This window comes from Akebia trifoliata, chromosome 6, assembly GCF_017979445.1.
Source record: "Akebia trifoliata isolate Shusen 1 chromosome 6, ASM1797944v1, whole genome shotgun sequence".
NCBI classification, from domain to species: domain Eukaryota; kingdom Viridiplantae; phylum Streptophyta; class Magnoliopsida; order Ranunculales; family Lardizabalaceae; genus Akebia; species Akebia trifoliata.
The window spans coordinates 8,124,554-8,136,640 of NC_141380.1; the positions used below are offsets into that span (position 1 = coordinate 8,124,554).

Below are 12,087 nucleotides of genomic sequence, written 5' to 3' on the forward strand. Positions count from 1 at the left end.
AACTAAATTGATCTATTCTCCATTTTCGTAATCCGAAATCGAATCGTAATTTGTTCCAAACTGAATCAAACCACCCCAAAACTATCGATTTGAACTGGACCAAGTTGCACCCCTACTTAGAACACATGCACTCTTTCCAAAATTATTTAATCTATTGGATAAAAAAATACTCATCAATCTGATTTGTTATCTAGTGAGGGCATGATTTTAACTTGCTTGTATCAAAATTTTGATACATAGTCGGTATCAAATTCTTATTCGCGGCCTAAGTGGCCAACACAATGAAGATAAAACTAAACATCACAATTACTAGTCATCATTGCAATAGTCAAAAAGGTATGTTTTAGTTGTCCCCCTTGAAGTTTCGAAGAATGTTTTAGATACACCTGTATATTTTCAAATTGATGACATGCCCACTTTGAATCTAGTCATCTATGATAGACTAAAAGAAAATGACCTTCAGCTTTAACTTGTAGTTAAAAAATATCATCTATTGTTTACACCCTCAAATACAATCATTTTCAACTCTTGATTTTGTATCCTCAAAATCATTCACCTTCATCAGCTTTAAGATTCTATCAACTTCAACCTTCAAACCTCACGACAAGATCTAATTTTGAAGAAATAGAAAACGATAGAATTTAGTTTAGAAAAATCTAAGATATTTCACGAAGGATTAAAAGCAAGGTTGAACATGATGGATTGAAGAAAACGTTCACTATAGATCAAAAGAAAATTATTATAGAAGTTGAAGCAATGGCATTTAGGACATTTTAGTATTAATTTATAAGAGAATACCAAGATCAAGGGGGGCATGTCATCAGTTTGCAAACATAGGGGTTATCTTACATATTCACCAAGAGATGGAGGGGTATGTCAAAATTACTCATAAAAAAGAATGAGGCCCACCCCTACCGTGACTTATGCTGAAATTATTACATTTAGTCAACTCATGGGACTTACAATACCTCCCAAATTTTAATCCTACATATATTATTATCTTCTTGGCCTCTCTCACTCTCTCTCACTATGGCAAAATTAACACTCTCATCACTTTTGTTCCTCTTCCTCATCTTCTTCCTTTCTTTGAGTTTCTTCGACTGCAATGCGACTTACTTCGATAAAAGTGAGGAGCATTGGGTAGACGAGAATGACGACGACGTTCATATTATGATTCAAAGTCGAAGAGATTCTATGAAGAATTGTGTTTTTTCGAGTGGAAAATGGATTTATGATCCATCGTACCCTCTCTACGCCTCGTCTTGCCCTTATCTTAGTACCGCGGTAAGTTGTCAAAGGAATGGGAGACCGGATTCTGACTATGAAAAATGGAGGTGGAAGCCACAAGGTTGTTCAATTCCGAGGTAAATGAATAATGTTCTTTGTTTGAATATTTTTCATAATTTTTTATTTTATTTTTTATATATTTAAAAATAATATTTTTTTATATTTATAAAAATAACTTAATCAATGTCAAGAACTATAAAAGGTTGAATGTTAGAATGATAAATACTAGATTAAATTCAATCAATCAATCGAGTTAATTCAATTGAATGTCGGGATGACTTGACGAGTTTTTAAAATAAGAATACATCTGAAGATGTACGTATATCTTGATGTATTTATGAGTAGAAGCACACATTTTTCTTTATGTTCCTTAATGTTAGACAAAGAGAAAATTCCATCAAAAGTTTGGATAAGGTTATGAAGATGCTGAAATAAAAATAAAGAAACTAAAAATTGATCTTTCTTAATCAAGTAATATAGGGTATAAATAAATCAAGCGATTGGCTTAATGAGTATTGTGGATTAATAAGCAATTAATGCCCGTAAGTTGTGAGTTCGATACTCAAAATGATCATTAATTCCTCAGGGGCCACTGACGAGGACTCACCCTCACTTATCTGGTGCATGTGATGTGTGGGCATTGCACGTGTCCTAAAACTAGTCTTTGGACAAGACTATGATCTATGGACTGGACAAAACTCATATACGAGCCCAATCCACACTGTCTACAGGGATACCCAGTTATAAAAATAATACAAATATATATATATATATATAAGGTCCTTAGGATGTGAATTGAACAATTTTTGAGATTTAAAAAACAAAAGTTGATTGAGACTTATCACTTCTCGGTGAATATTTGAGATACCCTTGTGTTTTAAAACTGAAACATGCTCCTTGACCTTGATCTTCTTTGTGATATCATTTTAAAATAACCTAAATGCCCCCATCTTCAATATCTACCAAAAGCACTCTTCTTTTTCTTCTTGTTTTTTTCTACCTAAAAATTCAACATCTTTAACCAGGGTAATAAAATTAGAATTGCTTCTTATGACACTGCGCTAATGTGACAGTGTGCATAAAATCATAGATTCTTATCCTTGGTCTCTCGAGGTAAAAGTTCAATGGTTCTGTGCACGTTGCCACGTCAGTTCAATGTCATAGGAAATCAGTTTAGAATGACTCGTAAAATTACCCTCTTGCTCAACCTAAAGATTCTATCTCCTTCAACTTTTAACCTCGAGAATAATGTAAGGCTTTTGGAGTAGAAGATGATTGGGTAAAAAAAATCCAGGATTTTCCAGAAAGAGGTGGTTGAGATTGAAACAAGGATGAATGAATTAAAAATAATTTACCCCTGAGATCGAAGGACTTTTAAGGTGACAGATTTTTGGAAGAAGAATCAAGGGTTTCTAGCCATAGGTTGAGCTGAGGATATTAATTCAAGGCCTTTTGTGTTAGTCTTTCAAAGAAGACCAAAGTCAAAAGACATGTCATTATGTCATCAGTTTAAAAACACAGAATATCTCAAATATTCACCAAAACAAGGAGGGGTGGTCCAAAAAAACTGACCAGTTAATGACAAAATAACCGACATCTTTTGTAGTTTTTAATTATTTTTTTTAAATTTATTTGTAACCTATCTCTTAAATTTTTGCTAATTTTATGGATTATTGTCAACCATGGTTTGAACTTGTCAAAGTAGAAAGGTTGAGGAGGCAACTACAATTCTTCTAAAACAAAGGAATATTGATGTAATTGCATTAATGAGGCCATAAATAAATGAAGAGAGCTTCTACCCAACTTTTGCTAACGCCACCCCAAAGATGTGGAGTTAGTAAAAGTTGGTGTGGACCATATTATTATTTTTTAGCCACACCAGATCCTTGCTTGATGTTGATGGAGTGAAGGAATCTGTGTTATTTCTTTAAATCTCTCTTTTGATTCTAAATCATAGTATAATATATATTAACTTGGTTTTCTATATTGTTTTTATTTTTATTGGTATAATGAAATAAAGATAAATGGTTCATATATATCATATAGGTTCCATTCACTCGATTTTCTTGGAAGGATGAGAAAGAAAAGGATAATGCTCGTAGGAGATTCGATAATGAGGAACCAATGGGAGTCTCTTGTGTGTCTGATCGAAGGAGTCATCCCACCCGAGAGAAAGATGGTGACCTATAATGGTCCTACCATGGCCTTCCATGCCTTGGTAAGACTAATTGGTACATGTATTTTTAATTCTATCAAAGGTGTTCTTGTAACTTTTATTTTTCCATCGTCGTTGTTTATATATAAATAATTTTGAATTGGAAATTGTAGGACTTTGAGACATCGATTGAGTTCTCTTGGGCACCATTTCTTGTGGAATTGAGGGAGGGACCTCGGAAAGAGAGGATTTTACATTTGGATTCAATCGAAGAGAACGCACGATTCTGGAGAGGAATTGATATACTTGTGTTTGATTCGGCACATTGGTGGACACACTCTAGCAAATCGACTTCGTAAGTATATAAATTATGTTTTATTATGAAACTCGAGATGTTAGTCACAAATCGATCAACAATGATACTTTGACGATCTACTAGATCAATCAGCGTCGATGGATATTCTAGGTTTCCCTCATCTGGGATCTCTAGGGAATAAGATCAATTTGGTCTTGCAGGGGCGGAGCCAAGAAGTGACCAGTGGGGGCAAACGGGTTTTTTTTTTTTTCCGATTGAAATGCACCGCTTAAACTATGGTAATCATTTAAGATATCCTCTGTTTTCAAACTGATGACATACATCTTTTACTGTGTTGCCCCACTCCACCATCCATCTTTCTCCTTTAAATTTTTTTGCAATCCCCCACCCATCTCCCCAAAAACCCCTCTACCATTTGGTGAATATTTGAGATACCCCACCAATTTTTTTCAAATTGACAATATACCCATTTTTATGTTGCTGCCCCTCCCAATATTTTTGGGTGATGTGATACCCTTTTATAAAATTCATAAATATTTAAGATACCCCTATGTTTTCAACCTGGTGGCATACCACCTTTGGCCTGTTCTTGATTTTCTCCCTAAAATCAGTCGTATTCAAGCTTTTCAATCTTTATTGTAAATAAATTTTAATTTCAATGCATCATTTCGAGCATCTCCTTAATCCCTCGTAGAAAATTCTTGAATTTTCTATTAAAAAATCTCATAATCTTATATTTATAAACCCTATCTTGTTCTTAAAATTTGAAGGTTAAAATAGGTTAGTCCTAAGGCAGAAAACTAGGTTAAAAAATTCCACCTTAGAGATTGAAGATGACTTGCTTTGGGAAAACAAATAAAAGGCTTTTTTTTGTTTTTTTGTTTTAGGTTGAAGATGGGAGCAATAAGGTTATTTTGCATAGTTAATTGGAAAAGACTAAGATCAAGGAGGCATATAGGCATTTTGGCATTGACCCCTTGACTTGGGTCTTCTCTTTTAATGAGAAATGACCTAAATGCCCTTTTCATCAACCTCTAGCCAAAACCCTAAAATTGGTCATCCTTCAAGCTCTTCAACCTTACCATTAACTATTGTTTTGCCCTCTTAACTGAAAAATCCTGGCTCCGCCTCCTAGGCCCTGATATCTCCTCCTAATCACTTCGAGAGAAATGTGGCAGAAAGAAAATCCATGGACCAATAGCATCGTCTCAACCCTATAGGATCTACGAGATCACAAAGGAGGATAATCAATAAATGGCACTCGTCATTCACTTCCTTAACAAGAACTCTGAAGAAATTAAGTCTATATACTCGACTAAGTCTTAACCTCACTCTTTTAATTTCGAGGATCGTTTGTTCTTCACTCTCTAACTGGCTTAAAAAGACTTGGGTCTAGCCCATGTGATCACGACTAGAATATATGTTCATGCCACCCCTTAGTACTATAGCATAGTCTCAAGGCACAAGGTAGTGTAGACCACATTATTATCATCTTCTTCGTCATCGTTCTAAGGGAATTATTTCAGGTGGGACTTTTGCATGGAGGGAAAGAATGTGTTCACAAATTTAAATCCAATGGTTGCTTATGAGAAGGGACTTTCTACATGGGCTAGATGGGTAGATCTAAACCTCAACCCAAAAACAACCCAAGTTATTTTTCGAAGCGTCTCGCCTCGACATAACAGGTATTATCCAGTAACTGATAAATTATGAGAGCTTATATTGTCATACCAATTCTTTTATAAAACACTATCAATGAATTTAAGACTTTTAACGAGAAATTCTATTGGCAGACCAAATTTTACTTATTACACCCCAATTATTTATAATATTTAGTACCTCCCAACCAAAAATTAATAACATTTCCACCTAAAAAATTTCTTCATAATGCTTGCACAAATTTTAAAAAACCATGTAATTGCTACTATCGACAATAACCCATAAAAAAGAACAAGTTGACATCAACGACGATCGTCTACTTTGACCTCTTGACGTTGATTTCATGCTCTTCGTTCTTCAATATTTCTCCATCAAATGGAGGAAAATATTTAGACTTAACATTCTTTCCTAAAGTGAAAGAATGATATTCTCACCCTTAATTTTTGTTTTTTTCTTCTTAATTTAGTAGGGGTGCAATAAGTAAAAGTTGGGGTGCCAATAGAAGTTCTCATTTTAAAACTAGGGTTAATCTCCATTTCGTGCACTGAATGACGAAATCCCAAGTTTGGTACACTGTTTATTTTAATTCCCAAAACATGTATTCGGCATTTTATAACCTGCGAACTCATGACTGTGACACTTTTAATATCTACGAATTCGTAGATATATCAACGAATTCATTGATTATAAAAGTGATGAATTCACTCGAAATGCATGTTTTGGGAATTAAAATAAACAGTGTACTAAAACCGGCATTTGGACAAAAGTTGTGCACGTTTTGGGAAAAATCCCATAAGTTATTTAAATTAGAGAATTTCTATTAACACACTAATTTTAACTTATAACACGCCAATATACATATAAACAACAATCCTTCGCTTTCAAAAAGATTGGTGTGCCAATAGAATCTCTCTTAAATAATAATGTCTTTAACAAATGTGGGCTCATATGGGTATCTCATAGGGAAAATGGTTGGAAATGTTACAACCAAAGGGAGCCTCTAGAGTACTTCAGTCACCAACCTCATGTACCTGGACAACTGGTTGTGCTACAAGGAGTGTTAAAGAAGATGAGCTTTCCAGTTTACCTACAAGACATCACAAGAATGTCTGCACTTCGAAAAGATGGTCATCCTTCGGTGTACGCGAGATCTCTTCAACAAAAGGAGAGACTACACTTAAAGGACTACACCTCTGATTGTAGCCATTGGTGCCTTCCTGGGGTGCCTGATATTTGGAATGAAATGTTGAATGCAGTCATCTAAGTTAGAGTTAGAAAAGAAAAATGTTCTTCAAAGTTTGGGTTTTAATTTGTTCTTGATAGCTAGTAGAGGAGAAGTGTGGTTAATGAGACCAAGGTTGGTGTGTTTGGGGTGTTTTTATGATGTAGATTTCTTAATGTTTCTATGTTATAATTGTTATATCCTAAGGTGGTGGGAATGATATAATATGATGCATGGCTTGTAACTTTAGCGTCTTCGCCACCGTTCTCATCCTTGTAAAGTGTTAATTCAAGTTCAACATCAGCTTGTAAGTTAAATTTTTTTCTTATTAAGAATGTTATCGATTTTTGTTGGATTGGTATTTGGTCCTGATCGGACTATATCCAATTTCATATATTCCAATTAGAAGAAGTATTCAAGTTAAAGATTCTTAATAATAATAGTCTAAAAGAACGTGAATTAAGATAATCATGAAAGCAGCCGATATAAATAAATTTTCACCAACATAAAGGCATGACAGTATAAAATGGAATGAGGAACAAAGATTCGCTTAACCAACCCAAATCCTTGGGACAAAGGCTTTGATAATGCTATCTAATTTCTTATCGTTAAAAAATATATAACTATATATTTTCTCACATATTATCAGATCGAGCAAGTAACGGAACCAAAACACAATCCAAGACCTATTCCAGCAGAATTGATCAAATTTCAAACCTAATCCGATCCATTTACAGCCCTACCTCTTAACATGCTAGAACCATGCATTCTCTACTTGGATGAAAGACCTTAATCTCAAACCCGAGATGTGGGCGTAAAGCTATATTACAGGCACATTTGATTGTCACATGGGACCTTAAGTTTTAAGCTTAAAAGGTATTAATATCTCCTCATGTAATCATGTAATAAATTCAAAGGTTGTTTAACTACGAATCAATTACATTAAATTTTCAATTATATTGTCAATTTCTCTACAATTACATTATTTTATCAATAATTTTTGTTTTTGTATGAATGGATTAGCATATAAATATGATAAGAATACAATTTCAATCCATTTATCGTGAAAAACAGCTTTTCTAATAACCTATTGAAGATCACAATTATGTATCGGAGGCAAATATCAATTTAAAATTTGATATTTTTTGTGTCTCAAATTGATTTTCTGTTTTCCCCTCTCCTATTTTTATGTAATTACTCATTTTTCTCCAACATGACCAAAGGGCCAGGCCCATGTGGGAAGCGAAGGAGATCAAGATGGCATCAAAAGGAGTGATTTTGTTAGTAAAATTATTATTATTTTAATTAAAATTAATTAGTGAGAAAATATATGGTTATATCCTCAATATCCCTCTCTTCTTTTGTCAATTGAAAACTCCACTCTTCTAAATGGAGAGGGAGTAGCAGAGTGCGTTGGAGACCCTTCAAAGGGCTCTGACTCTCTATAATGACAGTTGGGAGGGAATGCAAAGTGCATTAGAGTTGCTCTTAGAAGACATCTTAAGAGTTCAGACAATATAGTTTTTAGGGAGGTTTTATCGAGATTATCCCAAAATTAAACAAACATTAATTCTAAAGTATTTATCAAGTTAATTTGTTTATTTAATTAAATATTTAATATTAAACCCTATAAATTAAAATACATCTCCACATTTTAGTGAATATTTGATATATTTATGTAATAAAATACAATGGTAGATCTCACTATCTTTATATTAAGATTTATACCCCATAAACAACAAATCTTAAAAGACATGTTTCGCCTTTTCTCTTCTTCCTTTTTTCAAAACTATCCCTAACTTCATTCTCTTTCCTCTTTTACCCTTTTTCAATATTATCCCTCCAACTTTATTCTCTTTCCACTTCTCCCCCTTTCTTAATAATACCTCCCAAACTTTATTATTTTACCTCTTTTACCCCCCCCCCCTTTAGTATGGGTTAGGTGTAGAGTCCTTGCTAATGGTCGTTGGGCCTACATGGATTACCACATTGGCAATCCAACACCACAACCTTCTAGTTTTCATGGAAAAACTCATTCAAAATAAAAATAAAAATAAAAAAATGGACGGTTATGGAATTCTCAAATTTAAAATTAAAATTCAATGGTGAAAAACAATCTCTTATTTAAATATATATATATATGGGTCAGGTTCAAGGGCCATATGAGAAAACATATGAGAAAACTTTCGACGGTAAATAAAATTTTAAAATATGGGTTAGAAATTTTGGATTGAGCTGATTTTTTGTGAGGATGATCTCTATGATGGAAAGATCATCAAAAAAAAAAAAAAATCAGCCCAATTTAAAACTTCTAACCCCATTAAAAGTGATTTAGAATGTGGACCGTCGATTTTTTACCAATTTTTATCACAAATTTGTAAATCACTTTTGATGGATTTAGAAGTTTCTGATTGAGCTGATTTTTTGTGAGGATGATCTTCTCATCATAGTGACCATCTTGCAAAAAATCAGCTCAATCTAAAACCTCTAACCCTTACTTTGAAAAACGAAAGTTTTCTCATATGTTTTCCCATATGGCCCTTGAACCTGACCCTATATATATATATATATATATATATATATATATATATATATATATATATATATATATATTCAGAGTTCTTAAAATGTTACATCTATATTTGTGGCATCAGATAATGTTCAAATCTTACTAAGTTAGTCAGGCTAGCCTGACTCCCTCAATCATTCTTATTGAGTAAAAGTAACCTAAATACCCTCATCTCAGTGTGAAATATTAGAAGTTGAAGTTCAAAAATCCAACTCTCAGGAGTACAACTCCACAAACCAATCAGACCTTTTGCAAAGCCTATTACCATGTTTTCAATTCAAATCCTAAAAAAAATTTAGTCTTTTTTCCCTTACTTTTGTTTACAGATTTGGCCTTGGATTCTTTTTATCTCTTTTGTTTTTTTACAATCTACAAATTATATATATCTTCGATATCTTTTATCAAATGTCAATTGTTGCTATCAAACACAATTGTCTACAAGATTTTTCATGTAAAACTCTTGACTGATATGGGATCAACGAATAGGGTCACTTTAGTGAGAAGTGTTTCTAAAGAATATCTTCTCTTTAAATCACTTTTGCAAAAATTATGACTACAAGAATTTAATCACGACATTTAGAATTATCCTTTATTGGATCTAAAAGTTTTTCCAAAATTGTGGAATGTTTAGTACTTTTGACCATTAACTTAATTATTATGGTATAAACATTTTATCCTCAAGAAACTTTTCTTTCTTATGTTTTGCCTGCCTTCCAATAAAATTATAAAGTTAAAATTTGTTCAGGGATGGACCTATTTTGAGTTATGGTTTTACAAAAATTTGGAGGTCAAGTGCATAAGAAATAATGGTTTCTCTAAAATTTAGTGTTGCAGCTATGAAGTTAAAAGAAAAAATTAAATTGCTTTAGGGGTTGAGAGGTTAAAAGTTGTTTTTTGGAAACTGCCCCCCAATTACGATATCTTAATTAAATTTTATAATACAATTATGTGTTGTTATTAATTCATGTCTTCTAGTAGAAGAAATATGGGTAATTATATCATTGCAAAAAAATTGTTGGTTTAAGTAATCAATCTAGCTAGTTAAGAATTTGTGTGGCTATTAGAATCAGAAGTACTCCAAGAAAGAATTGGAGCTAAAATACTTTTAAGGGGAAATTATTAAAAAAAAATCAAAAATAATTCGTAAAAAAATACTAATTTTTACAAAATTATCAATAGAAATCCATTTCGACCCTTAAAGAGCTGAAAATATATTTTAATTTAAAAAAAAAACTTTTTTACAAATAAAAAATTACAATTTTTAGCCCTTTATGGGTCGAACTTATTTTTTATTATAAAATTCCGATTTTTGGTCCTTAAAGGACTGAAAATTTTGTGCATCAAAATTAATTTATATTATAAAATACCAAGCTGAATTTCTTAATTAATAATTCACAGTTTCAACCCTTTAAAGTTCAAATTTTCTATTTTTTAATTTAAATTATTTGATAGTTATTTATTCGTTTTTTTTATTGTTATTTAGTTGTTTTCTTTTCGACCGTTATTTAGCCATTGGACTATGTGATATACATATCTCACACTCTTATTCTTTCACAATTCTCACTATTTTGATTTTCTCATAATTCTCACTATTTTGATTCTCTCACAATTACATTAAAGATGTCTTCAAAAGCAATTATTTATCGATATGGAGTTATGTTCAATGTATCACGTATATTAGTGGAAATACACGACTTTTATCAACTTCATCAGAAATTATATATATGGATTTAAAATATCTTATTATTTCAATCTGCAATATTCAACGACAATTTTCAATAAGGTCACTTATCAATTTATATAATGAAAAAATTTTAATTGATATTTTTTATCAAGGAACTTAGAAATATATATTATTTTATAATCAAAATTCACAAAATACAATTATTTTTACGATGCAACATAAAAATTTTTGTAACTTATTAATCAAATTATGGTCAAGGTGAGCCTAGTTCATCAAATAAATATCAAAATACTAATATAGCCAGAATATTGCGTACAATACAACTTAATGTAATATTGTAACACAAAATGATTCCGGTAGGAATGTAGATGAATTTGTTAATAACAATTTGAGTTTGTCATCCGACGATGATGAAAATATATTCGATATTTATATTAGTAAATTTTTAATAATGTACTTGAATTAAGAGAAAAAATAATTTTTTTTAACTATTACAAATAATTTTATAATAAAATATGTTATTAATAATAAAGAAAAGTTATAATTAAATGTGATGTTTCAAATTGTGATTGGCGTATATATGCAAAAAAAAATTGTAAATGGTGATTTATTTACTTTACTTAAATTTAACACAACCCACACATGTATGGGTGCAATGGACGCACACCTCATCATCAAATCAGTAGTAACTGGATAAAAGATAAAATATTAATTCGCATAAGAAATAATTAATTTTATTCTTCCCAATTTATAATGACTATATTAGAGATGAATATAATGTATCTATTACATATATAAAAGCTTGGAAAGTAAAGGAAAAAATCAATTGTAAAATACATGATTGTGAAGTTGAGGCATATAAAAATATTAAATATCATTGTCAAACTATTTTAGAAAGAAATTCGGGAAGCTTTTGTTTTTTGAAATTAGTCAAAATAGTCATTTTCAACGTATATTTATATTTTTTAAAACATGTACAAATGATTTTTTAAAAATGGATATTGACCAATTGTAGGATTAGATGGTACATTCTTAAAATATATATATTAAAGCATACTGCTTACTGCAGTTGCTCAAACCCAAATTCTTGTATTTTTCTACTTGCATATGCAATAATTGAATAAAAAAATAAAGATATTTGATAATGATTTTTAAATTATTTTGAAATGTCACTTAGATCTTATGATTTTAATAA

General features: G+C 31.4%; 1 protein-coding gene across 1 annotated transcript; it reads left to right on the plus strand.

Moving 5' to 3' along the window:
- Positions 1-998: 998 nt before the first annotated feature.
- Positions 999-6,947, plus strand: TBL36 (TRICHOME BIREFRINGENCE-LIKE 36). The gene is made up of 5 exons (XM_086445662.1): positions 999-1,364; positions 3,334-3,505; positions 3,616-3,797; positions 5,285-5,443; positions 6,381-6,947. Exons 1-5 carry the CDS (start codon positions 1,030-1,032, stop codon positions 6,679-6,681), a joined length of 1,149 nt encoding a protein of 382 aa, XP_086301788.1. The 5' UTR covers positions 999-1,029; the 3' UTR covers positions 6,682-6,947.
- Positions 6,948-12,087: the final 5,140 nt, after the last annotated feature.

Excerpts from the sequence above, each read along its gene's own strand:
- TBL36 (XM_086445662.1), top strand. The coding sequence starts at position 1,030 with ATGGCAAAATTAACACTCTCATCACTTTTGTTCCTCTTCCTCATCTTC. Across the intron at positions 3,506-3,615 it reads CCATGGCCTTCCATGCCTTG|GACTTTGAGACATCGATTGA; the intron begins GTAAGACTAATT and ends TGGAAATTGTAG. Across the intron at positions 5,444-6,380 it reads GTCTCGCCTCGACATAACAG|GGAAAATGGTTGGAAATGTT; the intron begins GTATTATCCAGT and ends GGTATCTCATAG.